Consider the following 19,371-nt stretch of genomic DNA (forward strand, 5'->3'; position numbering starts at 1 on the left):
AGGGAGACCAGGTGACAATGATGAGAGCTGCATTCAGCACCTGGTACCTGGGAACAGCAAACTGTACTGCTTTTCCCAGGAAACAGTACATGTCACACAGGCAAACAGATGTCACACTCATTTGACACCCTGACAGCAAACGAATACATGGATGTCACATACGGATGGATGGCACACAAACACGGACCACAGATCTCACCAGTACTGGTTTTTCCAGTACAGGAATCACCTGTGTGAAGGGGGCCTTATGGATACAACTCCAAGACCCCTCTTGATCCTGCTAAATTTAGTGTTCAATGGTATCTTCTGTTCAGTAAATCTGTAGGTGATGGTCCTGGGGGTTGTTGTGGCTCATCATAGCTGTCTGAAACTGTCCTAATGCAATTTTAGTTGTGACTGAGATGAATGGACTAATATAGACTTGATACCTACTAACAATATTTTTCTCCACTACACGTATGATTCCATAGGATAAGGCAAGAGATGGACTAAGTGGTGGTTGTCATTTCTTACTTGTTTTCATTGCTTGCATCATAGCGAGGCATAGGATCATAGTCATTGCCATTGATATCAGTGCTGGCCAAAGGATCCTACATCCAAAAAAAGAAAAAAGTATGAATAAGTCATGGGATCATTATTAAGCTGTCATCTCACTTGGCTCATACATATATAATAAGGCTCCACTGGGCATGTAATTAGGTTAGCGACTGTCCCTGTGCAGTAATGACAATTCCATGTCTTGGCTTGTAGGTGATTATGTACAGAAGATAAGGATGATATAGTTAGTTCCTGTGAAATGTAATCTATGAAAGAAATAAGCGAACTTGATTCTAATTCAGTTTCTGCATAACTCTGCAGGATTCAACTAAAATATATACTTTGTGTTACTGCCCTGTGTGCATGGTGTTTCACCTCTGTAGTTAATCAAGACTAATGGATAATGGGCGTACTATAATATTGCATGGAAAAGCCGCTGATTAGCCCCATTGAATGACAATGGGACTTATGCTCATATGGTCAGCATCAGATAGTTACTGTGGATTGCTTGACAGATACATGTCAGATCTGCTGTGTGAACAGAGCCTGAATCTGCCCACAGGTATGAGCATCTTACAAATGTTCATGTCAATCTAATGGGAGAGACCAATGATGTCAGGGGAAAAAGAATGGTTCTGTACTAGTATTTCCGAATAGAGAATGCATAACCTGCATCTTCAGCCAAGCTAAGTCCTTATGTTAATAGCAGAAGGAGAGTGATAGCTATCTAAAGGCTATAGCCAGCTTATCACTATGATATACTCCTGACATCATTATCGATCCATTCAGAGTTATCAGGCTAACCAGACATGGAGTTTCACTTCCAGTCTTCAGCATATTTTGGAACATATTTTCGAGTTTTAGTTACTAAGTCAGTGATAGCTCCTGGATGATTCTTCTATGCTTCCTCCATCATACCTATTCTAGATTTACGGTAGCTAATTCCTTCTATACGAGGCGTTTTTCATCCTGTGATATGAGCAGCTTGTGAAAATACCTCATAGTAATAAAAGCAAAGTAAGAACACATTTTATAAGATGTATAACAGTTCCACAGCTGGAGTCTCTGGGTACCTGTCAATGCTGCACCATTGCTGATTATGTATTTAGTGGAAGTACTAATACATAGCACAAGACAAGTATGTTAGGGCCCCAAAAAAGGGTATATGAAAAAGCTAATAACAAGCCAGAGGGTACTCCTGCACCTTGAGGTCAAGTCTTCCTGAAGTCTTTGGCTAAGGTCACATGATCATTTTTCGCTCATCCGAGAAAATTGAGCCAATTATGCTATTTACACTCTAGTCAGAGTTTGATCAGAGGGTGATCTGATTTTATTGGAGGTGGAAAAAAAAAGTTTATCCACCTTTTGCATCATTCAGTCTACCCATGAAAATCGGATTGCAGTTGGAGCACTGAAAAAAAGCATGATCCTTGTTTTTCTTACATGTTTGCTTGAAGGTCCAGTCCATTCATAGATTGATACAGCTCCTGAATACACCTGAATAGAAGCCACAAGTTACTGGACCTCAATTATTTGCCTGACAGCTATCTCAACTGACTCCAACATACACAGGAACACTCGTCATGGTCGAACAAAATCACCACCTGCTGAAGTTCAAGAGGCCAAATCTTCTCTCCCAACATCATCTGTCAGGAGACAAGTTTGGAAGCCCGGATTCTGCTGAAATGGGTGGGTTTAGATGACTTTTATTCAAAGTTTATGGGGCATTAGTACTTTCACAGGTATGTTTCTAAAGGAACTGATGAATAATGCTACACAGTAAAGAGAGAAATGTTACCAGGATAAAGAAGTAGAAAGCACAATGGGCCTGATTCAGTATTGCATTTGTTGAGTTTTTTTGTTCATCTTTTCATTTGAGCCTTTTTTGAAATTTATTTTATATGTGTTTATTTTTTTTTTAGCTCACCACTGAGGGTGGAGTTGAGGGTTTCCTGCTTTTGTCACCTGATTCATCATTTGCCACTCTTCAAAAAGTGACAACTGTTGCCACAAATAAACTCCAGCTCTCCCCTCCTGGAGTGATTTTATGCACGCCAGATATTTTGGCCTAATGTTTGCACCCTTTTGTGAAGTGTAGAATATTTTGACCTAAATAGTTGAAAAAAGAGTTAAAGCCAAAAATAGTAAAAAAGCATTTTTTATCTTGCACAAAATTAATTAAACACTTGCACCAGTTTGAAGAATTGGGCACTAAAAGCATAATCGAATGCCATGGGACAAAAAATAAAAGAACAGTGACTAAAAAAAATGCAAATGATGAATCAGGCCTAATATATTAGTAATGTTTCTTTCTCTCAGTCAGAAATATCATTAAATCCAGCATATAGTTTTCTTTTATCCATACGGAAATGTAAATTACTGAACATTTCTGAAGAATGAAAAATGCCCTTTAATACATTTTAAGTGGGTCACTCAAATACAACAAATTAGATATGTCTGTATAGATTTATAGAACTAAACAGTTTCCCAAATCTGTGAATTATTCTAATCCTGTATTCATATTTCCACAGAGTTTTGTCACCCGAAGTTGACACAGTTCATTTGCAAGTCAAGCCAAAATTGTTCCTTAATTGCTCACAATCTCTCTATTCCCATATGGATGTGAGCTCAAATGAAATAATTCTCCCTCATGTTAAAGCAGCATTCTCAATTACAAGGCAACTTTCCAGAGAAGTGCGTAGAAAATAGCTGACACATTTACTGCGGCCAACAGCTGCATAACTTCATAGGAAATCTCACAAGGGCAATCCATCCCAGGCTCACTGAAGTGGAAGCACTTCTCATTAGGAATGATACCTGAGATTTTTTTTATTTTCTAAACTTATGCGATTGTGGTTGTATCGTTAACAGTAGTCATCGACAATTTGACCAAACATTCTACATGCTTAGATATAGCGAAAAGAAACTCTGTCAAATCTTACAATATTGGATAAAAAATGTTTGTACCTAATGCCCAATGGTATCATTCTCAACCTCTATTGAGGGCACTCATGAATTTGATCCCATTATGGCATGTTGGCCTCAGATTATTCTTTAAAATATCAACTATTTTCCCCTCAAAGACAACCCCTATAGCCCTCATACACATTTGGCTAATGTTGGCCAAACCCTCTTATCTATGGGTTCAGCTGACAGTCTATAATGTATGAGAGCCCTGTACAACTTATTATCAAGGAGATTATTGATCTAGCATGTCTCCCAGAGACATGCCACTGCCAGACATGTTCTCTCATAGAGAACACAGGAGCATTTAGCCAAACAAGAGCGCTTGTATATGGGAGAGTCAGCTGAGATGGTTGTCGGCTGAATGATAGACTGACCCATCATTCGTCCAACAGCCATCTTATGTCTTTGGTGGCATTATGACTGACAAGATGGAAGACCTCAGGAGGGTAGATCTAAAGGGTAATAAGCCAGAGGTTATGTTCTAAACACCTGCATTGGAATTCATATGATGGACTGAAAGTTAAATTTAGTAAATCATCTAATGTTGTATACCATGGTGGGACTGACCCACCAGAAGACCTTGATATTCTTTGGAGTTTTGAGATTACAGTGTTATTTGACACTAGTAGAGATTTGGTCCTTTTTGTAGCCTGACTTTAATGCGGTCGCTGGCATCCTTAGACCTGCGTCTTCTGGGCATCTCTGTAGCTTCTTAAGGCTTGCATCATTATGATGTGAGGTCTAGTCAAAGGTCTAGGAAACGACAAAGGAGTCCAAGGGAAGCCAGCCACAGAAGTGATCTCCAGCTGCAACAGAGGACTGGACCATAGGTTGGAACTGGGTACTGTGAATTTTTTTGCTCATTTGGAGAGCTAATGTGATAGGCCATGTGTATGGTGACAAAATCATAGTATAGTATATGATTATAAGAAGACATGCACTTGTTCTTTATAGTTGGGCTATGGACCATCAAAATAGCTTCTTCAAGTGGGCATGATACTGTTCAAGGCCATAATGTGTTTATATTCAATTGGCTGGTCATGATATAGACATGAAACTTCATGTGCTAATGTATACAGAAGAGGTCTTCTTCGTGATAATACCACTTCTGATAACTTTGGAGATTTTCCTGGGGACTGTTGCAGTATATGGATATGAATGTGCAAATTCAAACAGCACAACCTGTATCTGTAGCTTCTATGATATCAATCATATAAGCATTAAACATAGACATTATTATGGCAGGACAATCACCTACTTCATCCACATCACTGCTTATGACAAGTGGACGGCACAGATTTTTCTTGCAATTATTTTTCTGCCACATGTTTTCTGGGTAAAATCATATTTGTGAACTTACATAATTCTGCATCAGGTCAGGATGATTTCTTTCAATGCCGTCATCTAGAATAGTCACTACAACATTTTTTCCAGTGTATCCTCGTTTCCAAGCTCCTACGATGTTCATGTCTGATTGACAGTGGTGAGCATTCTCGCTGCAGTGCTGCGGGGAAAACATGAACAGCTTGTCACAATATTACCAGCTACACGTAAGACTGCAAACATATTATTTCAGTCTACAATGAAATCTATTCATACGTAGAGCATAACAGATACTGTATGCTACAAAGCAAATTAGAAACTGTAGAATGGGATGGTAACTACACAGAAAAAAAATGAGAAGCTGTATCTATTATGTCATGAAATCTGCTAAATATATCCAAAAACATAGAAGCTTTGTTACATATCTGGCTTTTATGAAAGGACACAATGCAAAAGCACAATGGATGAAGACAAACAATAATATATTACTATAATCCAGTTATGCAAAAAACATTATATATATTGGAACAATGCTACTTGCTTGGGAGCGATGCGAGGTATCACAGGAACCATTTTTATTTAAAAGTCCGGATGGTTTATTTCAGTCCTCATAAACCACCTCACAGGAAACACAAATACAGCCCTTGCCGGCTCAAAGTACAATATAAAGTAAAACATCCATACAATAGTGCTGGTTAACTCGCCCAGCTTAGAGTCCAGCTTTTTAGTGCTTTGGCAAAGGCACTCAATCCAGGAGATCTGCACATCTGACATGTGTGAGACAAACAGGTCTCAATTTACAAAGTGAACCACACTCAGGGGTGGAGATGTGGTGAGCAGCCATCTCTCCCAGCTCTTCAGCTGCTCACAATCATACAGTCATGGCCGATTAACTCCCTTTTATTAATTACATGTCATTTTATTACATGTAAAAATATATTAAATTGGTGTCCTCATCAGACAAACTCTTTAATATGTTAGCAACTGAAAGATAGCCAACAATCATCTTACATCGTATACATAGTATCTGTAAGCCAAAACCACGAGTGATGAAAAATGCAGAAGTGGTGACATGTTTCTATTATACTTTTCCTCTGATTTTTCCATTTCCAATTTTGGCTTACAAATACTGATGTAAAATTCTGAACATGTGAACGTGGTCTTAGATGGATGTCGATCGAACATTGTTTCAGGCAATCATATGGCGGACAGCCATCTCAGCTGAATCTCTCATATGCAGGGATGCTCATTTAGTCAAGCGGTCCTGTGTTCTTTATGAGATGTTGGCCGATGGCTTATTTCTGGGAGAACAAAGCGTTCAGCAGTCCGAAACTGGATACGCACAATCGCCATTTCTCCCATCAATTGGTTGGCGCTCCACACACATTGGACCATTGGCCAAACCCGTTGATATTGGCAAGTTCTGCCGATATTATAGACTAATAATATGGGGGCATTTACTCTGACTCATGCAAAGCTTATTTGGCCATCTCTTTTTTTTTCTGAAGCGCTACTTAAATTTTGAGAATACTGAAGAAAAATCAAACTATGGAAATAGGATATAAAGTAGAAAAACTTTCATACACAGATATATACTACATTTTTATAACTATGCAGTACAATAACATACATAAAAAGAAATAGACATTTTTTGCTATAAGTCTGAGATGAAACAGGCAATTTAAGGTATCTTTAACATAGTTGGTTGTGTAATATTAGTGAGTAGTTATGGATATCCTTATTCAGATGTTATACTTTTCCTAGAACTGTGTGGCAGATTGATTAATGTGTTTACCCTAGTTTTCAAATGGAAATACTGTGATAAGTGACAAATCATTTTTCCAACTGTGCTTGATTAAAATGATTTTGTATCATTTGCCCTCTATAGCCTCTTTGTTGCACTGGTTGTAGAGTGGGCTAAATGGATTGTTTGGAAGAAAAAAACTAATTATGACTTATACACAGGATAAGTGATCATTTATTGATCAGTGGTGGTCCAATCGCTGAGAATCGTACTTTTTGTCAGAATGGGACACTTTTGTACACGTTAGAATTGTGTGACACTGAACATGCCCAACCATTGCTCCATTAACTGTGGGGCTAACAAGCACTGCACTTTTTCCAGCAGCACCATAGAGAATGAATGGAAGGCACATCCAACCTGCAGCTCCATTGTAACTAGGTTAAAGGTGCCCTATTGGGAATAAAAATTCCCTGTTCTGCTGATCAGTGTGTGTTCCTTCTATCAACAATGTATCACCTATCTGGAGCGAACTTGTTTTTACTGGACAACCCCTTTAACTAATAATCCACCAGTCTGCATGTTCTTGCAAAGTTTGTAACGCTCTTTTCTTTTTTTTCTGAGCTTCTATCAACTGATTTATGATCACATAAAAGTCCAGCTCTCTTATAATGTGATTTGTGTCCATTGATCAGCTGAGAAGAGATAAAAGAGCTACATACTCCTCATCAAAAGGAGCTCGCTTAAGGTTTCTTAGTTAAAGGGTTTGTTTGGGCTTGGGACAAATGTCTGCACTCATTCTATGTGACTGCAGACTGACAAATCGCATGCCATTACCATTCCTTGGTATTCACGGTACAAACGAGTGGTCAGTCAGTCTGACAGCATGTATGTGATTTGCTGCCTGCAGACACATCCACGTAGACTCGTTCAACTTCCGAAACGTGACTGCAAGTATCCAAATCACATATGTTGTCACATGAGCGCCCTCTCACAGGGGGAATACTGGGAATCATGAAAGCATGCACATGCATGTTGCATGCATGTTGCCACGATTCGTCAGTCTATAGTCACATAGAGTGCGCACTTTTGTCTCAATATTAAATAACCCCTTTAATTTTAATTCTGCAGCCATTTACGTGCAGGGAAATGCACAGTCTTAAAAGCCAAATGGTGCAAAATGTTTCATGGCACCCAATAGCCAAAATTATTCTTAGCCCAAAATACTTGCATTTAAGAAAAGTGGCCTGACAATGTCCATATCCTCTAAATCCTTGCCGTATTCACCAAAATAGGATGTGCCTTTTTGAGAAAACCATAACAAATCTAAGCCAAACTGCTACAGTTGTTCGTTCTAAATTCTCTCAGTTTTAAAGAAACAAAAACGAAACAGTTTTCACGGTCACCATTGTCTTTCCCTTCTGAATCAAATTTACAAATGAATGTACTTGAGATATTTTTACTCTAGAAATAATCTTATAAAGAGGCTTAGTACATCCCATGGCCATAATTCACCCTTGTTCTTGTTCTGGCAATGTTTTATGCTTCTCCGCTATGTATTTCTCAAGCCAGCAAAGTCATTTGTCCAGCACGGAGTAAGCATCATTAAACTCAGTATCATAAAGGCCGATCAGAGCACCAGAGAATGTTGATGGACTTCATGGGTTCTACAGAAGGTACTACTCTACCTACACATTTACGCCTGCCGGCCGTGGCCGTTAAATGACAACTGATCCACTACATATAAGCTGGTCTGCGGTCGTTTAAAGATCTTTTAAGATATGTCAATTATGTTCTATGCACATAGCATCATTGTTAATATGATTATCAGCAAGCAGTTGGCAGTGTGTTAGGGTTGGCGGAACGCACCAAATATATTTATTAGATGGGATAGGTGCGTTCGCAACCCGGGATCCACCGTGCAGGAAAGAACCTGCTGCTAAGTAAGGCGGCAAAGCAAATTAGAATAAACGAACTCTGTTACTTCACAGAGCCCGTAGTAAAGAGAACGTTGTGCCCTGTTTAGCTCACAGGGGACACAGCTATTGTGTAGAGCCGACAGTGGTCATGCAGTCCAACCAACACGCAGCTCCTCTCCGGTGGAGCCGGAATTCTATCGGCTATTAGCCAGCCCTGAATTCACACATAAACTCCTTGCCGGAGGTGCCAGCATTCTACGGGCTTATTTCAGCCGGGTCCCTGACTGCATACACAAAACTCCTCGCCGGAGGTGCCAGCATTCTAGGGGCTTATTTCAGCCAAGTCCCTGACCACACACACGACCACACTGGCGCTGAGCTCGTACATATTTGACACTAGCACATGGCCGTGCGGCCATGAGAACCTTATATAGCTGCAGCACCTACAGGACCTTCCAAGAGGGACCAATGGAAGGCTGCCACAGAACTTGATCAGGTACAGGACCTTCCTGGAGGACCAATGGAAGTTGCTGCAGTACCTGAGCATGTGACCCTTGATCTCCACTAAGAGATCTCACCCTGGGCATGCTCAGTGTGTGCAAAGCAGGACTTAGGCTGGTTTCACATTTGCGTTTTTTGCTGCTGCGTTTTAGCGCAAAAAAAGCATGCGTTTTTTTCCCTATATTTAACATTAAAAACGCATGCGTTTTTTTTGTATGCATTTTGCCGCGTTTGACGACGCATGCGTCGTTTCTATGCTTGCGTTTGTTTGCAGAAATGCAACATGTAGTAATTTCTAGAGGCGTTTTTTTGCGGCAAAAAAACATATTGCTGTTTATGTAAACGCATGAGTTTTTAAGCACATGCGTTTGGTTGCGTTTTAAATGCATGCGTTTCAATAGAAAAAAACAAGAATACACACTGATAAGCCACCCCCCACCATCAAGGTGATAAAGGGATCCAAACCCTAACCCTAACCCTAACCCTAACCCTAGGGATCCTAACCCTAACCCTAACCCTAGGGATCCTAACCCTAACCCTAAGGCCGGGGACACACACAACGTATAAAAAAACGGTCCGTTTTTCACAGACGAGAATCGCACAAATGTTTCAAAAACAGTGATCCGTGTGCAGTGCGAGGATGTGATTTCCTCGCATCAAATGATCCGTGTGACATCCGTATGGCATCCGTATGCCTAGATTTTCTCGCAGGCTTGCAAAACCGACATCTAATGGATTTATGTGCTCAAATGTTCGTTAAAACATATATACAGTATGTATATATATATATATATATATATATATATATATATATATATATATACAGTTAGGTCCATATATATTTGGACAGAGACAACATTTTGCTAATTTTGGTTATAGACATTACCACAATGAATTCTAAACAAAACAATTTAGATGCAGTTGAAGTTCAGACTTTCAGCTTTCATTTGAGGGTATCCACATTAAAATTGGATGAAGGGTTTAGGAGTTTCAGCTCCTTAACATGTGCCACCCTGTTTTTAAAGGGACCAAAAGTAATTGGACAATTGACTCCAAGGCTATTTCATGGACAGGTGTGGGCAATCCCTTCGTTATGTCATTCTCAATTAAGCAGATAAAAGGCCTGGAGTTGATTTGAGGTGTGGTGCTTGCATTTGGAAGGTTTTGCTGTGAAGTAAACATGCGGTCCAAGGAGCTCTCCATTCAGGTGAAACAAGCCATCCTTAAGCTGTGAAAACAGAAAAAAACCATCCGAGAAATTGCTACAATATTAGGAGTGGCAAAATCTACAGTTTGGTACATCCTGAGAAAGAAAGAAAGCACTGGTGAACTCATCAATGCAAAAAGACCTGGGCGCCCACGGAAGACAACAGTGGTGGATGATCGCAGAATAATCTTCATGGTGAAGAGAAACCCCTTCACAACAGCCAACCAAGTGAACAGCACTCTCCAGGAGGTAGGCGTATCAATATCCAAATCTACCATAAAGAGAAGACTGCATGAAAGTAACTACAGAGGGTTCACTGCACGGTGCAAGCCACTCATAAGCATCAAGAATAAAAAGGCTAGACTGAACTTTGCTAAAAAACGTCTAAAAAAGCCAGCACAGTTCTGGAAGAACATTCTTTGGACAGATGAAACCAAAATCAACCTCTACCAGAATGATGGAAAGAGTAAAGTATGGCAAAGGCGTGGTACAGCTCATGATCCAAAGCATACCACATCATCTGTAAAACACGGCGGAGGCAGTGTGATGGCTTGGGCATGCATGGCTGCCAGTGGCACTGGGTCACTAGTGTTTATTGATGATGTGACACAGGACAGAAGCAGCCGAATGAATTCTGAGGTATTCAGAGCCATACTGTGTGCTCAGATCCAGCCAAATGCAGCCAAACTGATTGGTCGTCGTTTCATACTACAGATGGACAATGACCCAAAACATAAAGCCAAAGCAACCCAGGAGTTTATTAAAGCAAAGAAGTGGAATATTCTTGAATGGCCAAGTCAGTCACCTGATCTCAACCCAATTGAGCATGCATTTCACTTGTTAAAGACTAAACTTCAGACAGAAAGGCCCACAAACAAACAGCAACTGAAAACCACCGCAGTGAAGGCCTGGCAGAGCATCAAAAAGGGGGAAACACAGCGTCTGGTGATGTCAACGAGTTCAAGACTTCAGGCAGTCCTTGCCAACAAAGGGTTTTCAACCAAGTACTAGAAATGAACATTTTATTTAAAATTATTGAATCTGTCCAATTACTTTTGGTCCCTTTAAAAACAGGGTGGCACATGTTAAGGAGCTGAAACTCCTAAACCCTTCATCCAATTTTAATGTGGAAACCCTCAAATGAAAGCTGAAAGTCTGAACTTCAACTGCATCTGAATTGTTTTGTTTAAAATTGATTGTGGTAATGTCTATAACCAAAATTTGAAAAATGTTGTCTCTGTCCAAATATATATGGACCTAACTGTATGTCATTGAGACACACACATATATATATATATATATATATATATATATATATATTCTGTATTTATATTTAATTCAGCGTGAGATATGTGAAAAGCCGGTAATTCAATTGCCGGCTTTTCATTTCTCCTTCCGAAACCCGACATGATATGAGACATGGTTTACATACAGTAAACCATCTCATATCCCTTTTTTTTGGCATAGTCCACACTACTAATGTTAGTAGTGTGTATGTGCAAAATTTGGGCGCTGTAGCTTGTAAAATAAAGGGTTAAATGGCGGAAAAAAAATTGGCGTGGGCTCCCGCGCAATTTTCTCCGCCAGAGTGGTAAAGCCAGTGACTGAGGGCAGATATTATCAGCCTAGAGAGGGTCCATGGTTATTGGCCCCTCCTGGCTACAAACATCTGCCCCCAGCCACCCCAGAAAAGGCACATCTGGAAGATGCGCCTATTCTGGCACTTGGCCACTCTCTTCCCACTCCCGTGTAGCGGTGGGATATGTGGTAATGAAGGGTTAATGTCACCTTGCTATTGTAAGGTGACATTAAGCCAGATTAATAATTGAGAGGCGTCAATTATGACATCTATCCATTATTAATCCAATAGTACGAAATGGTTACTAAAACACACACACATTATTACAAAGTCCTTTAATGAAATAAAGACACAGGGTGTTGTAATATTTTATTATTCTTTTAATCCAGCTGAAGACCCTCGTTCTGTAACAAAGTAAAAATAAAAAATCAACAATATCTCATACCTTCCGATGATCTGTCACGTCCCACAAAGTAAATCCATCTGAAGGGGTTAAATCATTTTACAGCCAGGAGCTGTGCTAAAGCACTGCTCGTGGTTGTAAAACCCAGGGAATGAATGGATTGCAGGTTGATCTGTAGTTACCTTGAGTTGTGGTGATGCGCCCTCTGCTGGATGTCCTCATATGAACTCGAGCGTGGGAACTTTTCCAAGGCTCCAGTTCAGATGGATTTACTTCGTGGGATGTGACAGATCATCGGAAGGTATGAGATATTGTAGATTTTTTATTTTTACTTTGTTACAGAACGAGGGTCTTCAGCTGGATTAAAAGAATATTAAAATATTACAACACCCTGTGTCTTTATTTCATTAAAGGACTTTGTAATAATGTGTGTGTGTTTTAGTAACCATTTCATACTATTGGATTAATAATGGATAGGTGTCATAATAGACGCCTCTCCATTATTAATCTGGCTTAATGTCACCTTACAATAGCAAGGTGACATTAACCCTTCATTACCCTATATCCCACCGCTACACGGGAGTGGGAAGAGAGTGGCCAATTGCCAGAATAGGCGCATCTTCCAGATGTGCCTTTTCTGGGGTGGCTGGGAGCAGATGTTTGTAGCCAGGGGAGGCCAATAACCATGGACCCTCTCTAGGCTAATAATATCTGCCCTCAGTCACTGGCTTTACCACTCTGGCGGAGAAAATTGCGCGGGAGCCCACACCATTTTTGTTCCACCATTTAACCCTTTATTTTACAAGCTACAGCACCCAAATTTTGCACATGCACACTACTAACATTAGTAGTGTGGAATATGCAAAAAAAAGGGATATGAGATGATTTACTGTATGTAAACCATGTCTCATATCCTGTCTGTTTTGTGAAGGAGAAATGAAAAGCCGGCAATTGAATTACCGGCTTTTCTCTAACACCGGTGCGTATTTCTCGCAATGCACACGCACGGTCAATGTGTAATCTGATTTTTTCTCGCACCCATAGACTTGCATTGGTGAGTCTCGGCCGAGATACGCTGACAATCGCAGCATGCTGCGATTTCACTCGGATCCTGAATACGGCGGAGAAAAATATCGGATAATGGGAGCTGCACCATAGATTAACATTGGGCCGAGTGCTATGCGATTTTTTATCGCAGAGCACTCATCCGTATTACGGTCTAGTGTGACCCCGGCCTAACCCTAACCCTAACCCTAGGGATCCTAACCCTAACCCTAACCCTACCCTTAACCCTAACCCCAACCCTAGCTATTTCTATTTATAGTGGGTTTTCTAGATGATTTTGATGATTGGCAGCTGTCACACACTTCTCAGCATGCGTTTCAAAAAATGCATGTAAAAAACGCCGCGTTTTTTTTTACCGCATGAGAAAACGCATGCGTCTAAAAAACACAGCGTTTGCACGCGTTTACATGCGTTTTTTTCACCACCTGCGTTTGCGTTTTAAACGCTGCGTTTTTAAACGCAAATGTGAAACTAGCCTTAGTCCCAGAAAAGCCTGCTCGCCGCAGATCAGTGCAGGGTACAATAGCAGAGCCTGGAGAGACAGCAGTAACCCTTTGCACAGTATCAGACTCAGTGAGACGCTGGGACCGACATCTCCGCTGAGTGGGCTCCACTGCGGCCGATGCAGAATGGGAGACCGCAGCAGACACGGCTCGAGATTCCCCCTGTTCAGCAGCGGGAACTCGACTCCTAACATTACCCCCCCTCCTAGGATCCCCCCTCCTTGAGCCTTGCTATGTTCAAAAGCTGCAATGAGCAGCGGAGTCCGAATGTGCTCCACATGTTCCCAGGTTCTATCTTCTGGACCATGACCCTCCCAGTCCACCAGATAAAATTTCTTGCCACGTACCACCTTGCACCCCACTATAGCATTTACCTCAAACTCATCCGAGGATGAACCCGATGTCCCGGCAGATGACTCAGAAAACCGGGACAAATGAACGGGCTTTAAGAGGGAAACGTGAAAAGTGTCAGTGATACCAAGGCGTGGAGGCACAGCCAAACGGTAGACCACAGGGTTGACCTGTTCCAGAACATTGAACGGGCCAATGTAGTGAGACGCAAACTTAGTGGACTCAACTTGCAGCCTGATGTTACGGGCAGAGAGCCACACTAAGTCGCCAGGAGCAAAGGTCGGAGCGGGGCGCCGGTGTGTATCAGCAGAAACCCTCATTCTCTTCTTGGAGGCCTGGATGGCATCCTGTGTGCGGTCCCAGATGTCACGTGCCTCCACCGCCTAGTCTGCCACCCTAGAATCGGTGGATGACACGGGCATGGGCACAGGGACACGCGGATGCTGGCCGTAATTAAGGAGAAAAGGAGTCTGCCCAGTGGAATTGGCTAAGGCGTTGTTCAAGGCAAATTCCGCCCAAGGTAGCAAAGATGCCCAATCATCCTGCCTAGCAGAGACAAAATGTCGCAAGTATGTCACCAGAGTCTGGTTGGTCCTCTCTACTAACCCATTAGTCTCGGGATGGTATGCAGAGGAGAGATTCAACTCTATGCTGAGTAAACGGCAGAGCTCTCTCCAAAACCGAGACGCGAACTGGGGACCCCGGTCGCTGACAATTTTATCAGGCATTCCATGTAAATGGAAAATGTGCTTTATGAATAACGCCGCAAAGGCCCGTGCAGAAGGTAACCGTGGAAGCGGCACCAAGTGCACCATCTTAGAGAAATGATCGGTGACAACCCAGATAACGGTGCAGCTACGCGACTTGGGTAAGCCCACCACGAAGTCCATCCCGACCATTTCCCAAGGCCTGTCTGCCACCGGTAGGGGGTAAAGAAACCCAGCAGGCAGTTGCCAAGGAGACCGATTCTGGGCGCAGGAAACGCACGCCCGACTATAGTCCCCGACATCACGGGCCATATGAGGCCACCAGTACGTTCTCGACAAAAGTTCGGATGTCCTTTTGGTCCCAAAATGTCCACCCACTCTGGACGAGTGAGCCCAAGAGAGAACCTCCGGTCGCAAATTTGCTGGCACAAAAGTCTTGCCTGGGGCACAGATTCTAGCGAAACCGGAGCTACAGTTCTCAGAAGGGGCAATAAGCCAAGGCTCCTCCTCCTCAGATGACACTACGGAGTGGGAGAGAGCGTCGGCGCGAATGTTCTTCTCCCTGGAGAGAAAATGAAGGGAAAAATGAAACCGGGAGAAGAACAGGGACCATCTAGCCTGGCGAGAATTCAGCCGCTGGGCCGTCTGTAGATACACCAAGTTTTTGTGGTCAGTGAAAACCTGGAAGGGAAAGCGAGCTCCCTCCAAGAGATGTCTCCACTCTGAGAAAGCCAACTTCATGGCTAGCAATTCCCTGTCCCGATGGAATAATTCCTCTCCGCAGGTGTGAAGGTCTTGGAGAAGAAGAAGCATGGATGCTTCCGACCTTGAGCATCCTTTTGGAAAAGGACTTCTCCAGCACCATCGGATGAGGCATCCACCTCCATGATAAATGGCTTATCTACATCGGGGCGATATAGAATGGGAGCGCTAGCGAAGTGTGACTTAACCAAGAGGAAGGCCTTGGAGACATGCTCTGACCACAACTTGGGATTTGCTCCCTTCTTGGTGAGGGCAACCAAAGTTGAGAAGTGTGGGATGAACTGACGATAGTAATTAATGAACCCCATAAAGCGCTGCACCGCTTTAAGTGACTGGGGTTCCTGCCAGTCCATCACAGCCTGTAGCTTGGCAGGATCCATAGCCAAACCCTGGGCAGAGATGATATAACCAAGGAAAGGCAAGGACTCCTGCTCAAACACACACTTCTTCAACTTGGCGTAGAGGGAGTTTGCCCGTAAGAGGTCGAAGACTTTGCAAACATCTCTCCGATGGGAGTCAATATCTGGCGAGTAGATGAGAATATCATCCAGATAGACTACGACCGAGGTGGTGAGCATATCCCGGAAGATGTCATTCACAAAGTCTTGGAAAACGGCTGGGGCATTACAGAGCCCGAAGGGCATCACCAGATATTCATAGTGCCCATCCCTGGTGTTAAAAGCCGTCTTCCATTCGTCCCCCTCACGGATGCGAATCAGGTTGTAAGCACCCCGCAGATCTAATTTTGTAAATACCCTTGCTCCCCGTAGCCTATCAAAAAGCTCAGATATCAGGAGTAATGGGTACTTGTTCTTAATGGTGATGGCGTTAAGACCCCTGTAGTCTATGCATGGACGTAAGTCTCCACTCTTCTTCTTTATGAAGAACAACCCAGCCCCTGCAGGTGACACTGACTTCCTAATGAATCCTCTTGCCAGATTCTCTTGGATGTACTGAGACATTGCCTCCATCTCCAGGAGAGATAACGGATAGACTCGACCCCGGGGAGGCTCAGCACCAGGCAAGAGATCAATAGGACAGTCATAGGGGAGGTGAGGCGGAAGGGTCTCCACAACCCTTTTGGAGAACACGTCTGCATAGGGCCAATAGTGCTTGGGGAGAGAGGAAAGATCTGCGGGTACCTCTGTAGTAGCAACCTGAATGCACTCCCTCTGACATCTACCCTCACAGGATTTACTCCATCCCAAAAGTCTCCCTGAGGACCACTCTATATGAGGAGAATGATAGCGTAGCCATGGTATCCCCAACAGGACCTCATCAATTCCCTCAGGAATGACTAATAGGGAGATAATCTCCTGATGTGATGGAGACACAGAAAGAGTGAAAGGAATGGTTTGGTGGGTAATCTGTGAGGGTAGTGAGGGTAGTGTTGACCCATTTACCACTCGAACGGTTACTGGTTTGGCAAGCATCACCAGGGGTATTGCGTGATACTGGGCGAAAGCGGATGACATAAAATTACCCTCCACCCCAGAGTCCACGCATAGCTCTACCATAAGAGAGGATGGGCCTATGGTAATTGTCCCCTTGAAGGACAACTTAGAGGCAAACGTCGCTGTGTCTAGTGTACCTTCTCCAACTGCCACTAGACGCTGACGTTTCCCCGACCACTGAGGACACTTGGAGGCAAGATGTCCTGACTGCCGGCAAACATGACAGACCTTAAATGCACGAGCAAACTGGGACTTGGATCCCGCTCATGTCACCTCTATGGCCTCATGTGACTCGGACGCCTGGACTGGAGATTCCAACGGTCTGGCGAAGGTGGGAGCCAGCCGAAACCTCTGCCTACACTGGGCTCGCTCCAACCTTCGCTCGTGAAAACGAAGGTCTATGCGAGTTGATACAGCTATGAGCTCCTCCAGTGTGGCGGGAATCTCCCTAGTGGCCAGAGAATCCTTCACATGGTCAGCCAGGCCCCTCCAAAATACGGGAATGAGGGTTTTATCTGGCCATTCCAACTCAGACGCTAATGTCCGGAAGTGAACGGCAAAATGGCTGACCATGGTTGAACCCTGAGTCAAAGCCAGCAGTTGGAGCGCTGTAACATGGGTGACTTGAGGTCCTACAAAGACCTGTTTCAGAGTGTCCAGAAACCGAGGAACACTCCGCACCACATGATCGTTGCGCTCCCACAGCGGCGTAGCCCACTCCAACGCTCTGTCCGACAGGAGAGAGATTATGAATCCCACCTTTGCCCGCTCTGTGGGAAAACTTGCAGCCAGGAGCTCGAGGTGTATACCGCACTGGCTCACGAAACCCCTACAGGACTTACTGTCCCCAGAGTATCTCTCAGGCAATGGGAGGTGAGATAAAGTCGGAACAGAGGTGGCAGTGGGTAAAGCTGCTGCAGCCACACTAGCAGCCTGAACAGCTATTGCGGTAACATCCACCGCCGAGGTTGCAGGCTCAAGAGACGCCAACCGGCCCTTCAGCAGCTGGATGTACCCCTGCAATTGCTGTTCATTCCCCATTACTTAGCCAGATCCTGGCGCTAGTGTACTGTTAGGGTTGGCGGAACGCACCGAATATATTTATTAGATGGGATAGGTGCGTCCGCAACCCGGGATCCACCGTGCAGGAAAGAACCTGCTGCTAAATAAGGCGGCAAAGCAAATTAGAATAAACAAACTCTGTTACTTCACAGAGCCCGTAGTAAAGAGAACGCTGTGCCCTGTTTAGCTCACAGGGGACACAGCTATTGTGTAGAGCCGACAGTGGTCATGCAGTCCAACCAACATGCAGCTCCTCTCCGGTGGAGCCGGAATTCTATCGGCTATTAGCCAGCCCTGAATTCACACATAAACTCCTTGCCGGAGGTGCCAGCATTCTAGGGGCTTATTTCAGCCGGGTCCCTGACTGCATACACAAAACTCCTCGCCGGAGGTGCCAGCATTCTAGGGGCTTATTTCAGCCGGGTCCCTGACCACACACACGACCGCACTGGCGCTGAGCTCGTACATATTTGACAATAGCGTATGGCCGTGCGGCCATGAGAACCTTATATAGCTGCAGCAATAGGCAATGGGAGGTGAGATAAAGTTGGAACAGAGGTGGCAGTGGGTAAAGCTGCTGCAGCCACGCTAGCAGCCTGAACAGCTATTGCGGTAACATCCACCGCCGAGGTTGCACGCTCAAGAGACGCCAACCGGCCCTCCAGCAGCTGGATGTACCCCTGCAATCGCTGTTCATTCCCCATTACTTAGCCAGATCCTGGTGCTAGTGTACTGTTAGGGTTGGCGGAACGCACCGAATATATTTATTAGATGGGATAGGTGCGTCCGCAACCCGGGATCCACCGTGCAGGAAAGAACCTGCTGCTAAATAAGGCGGCAAAGCAAATTAGAATAAACGAACTCTGTTACTTCACAGAGCCCGTAGTAAAGAGAACGCTGTGCCCTGTTTAGCTCACAGGGGACACAGCTTTTGTGTAGAGCCGACAGTGGTCATGCAGTCCAACCAACACGCAGCTGCTCTCCGGTGGAGCCAGAATTCTATCGGCTATTAGCCAGCCCTGAATTCACACATAAACTCCGGAGGTGCCAGCATTCTAGGGGCTTATTTCAGCCAGGTCCCTGACCACACACACGACCGCACTGGCGCTGAGCTCGTACATATTTGACACTAGCGTATGGCCGTGCGGCCATGAGAACCTTATATAGCTGCAGCACCTACAGGACCTTCCAAGAAGGACCAATGGAAGGCTGCCACAGAACTTGATCAGATACAGGACCTTCCTGGAGGACCAATGGAAGTTGCTGCAGTACCTGAGCATGTGACCCTTG

At 43.8% G+C, this 19,371-nt stretch overlaps 1 protein-coding gene across 3 annotated transcripts in view; it reads right to left on the reverse strand.

Moving 5' to 3' along the window:
- The window catches only part of PCSK5 (proprotein convertase subtilisin/kexin type 5), a 738,778-nt gene that overhangs the window by 457,326 nt on the left and 262,081 nt on the right, over positions 1 to 19,371 (reverse strand). For all 3 annotated transcript variants that reach the window (XM_077249026.1, XM_077249027.1, XM_077249028.1), the window contains exons 4-5: positions 4,865 to 5,008; positions 514 to 590 (exon numbers count right to left, since the gene is read on the reverse strand). In XM_077249026.1, the coding sequence (XP_077105141.1) occupies positions 514 to 590; positions 4,865 to 5,008 (221 nt within the window). The remainder of the gene's footprint in view (positions 1 to 513; positions 591 to 4,864; positions 5,009 to 19,371) is intronic.

This window comes from Ranitomeya variabilis, chromosome 1 (genome assembly GCF_051348905.1).
Source record: "Ranitomeya variabilis isolate aRanVar5 chromosome 1, aRanVar5.hap1, whole genome shotgun sequence".
Lineage (NCBI taxonomy): Eukaryota > Metazoa > Chordata > Amphibia > Anura > Dendrobatidae > Ranitomeya > Ranitomeya variabilis.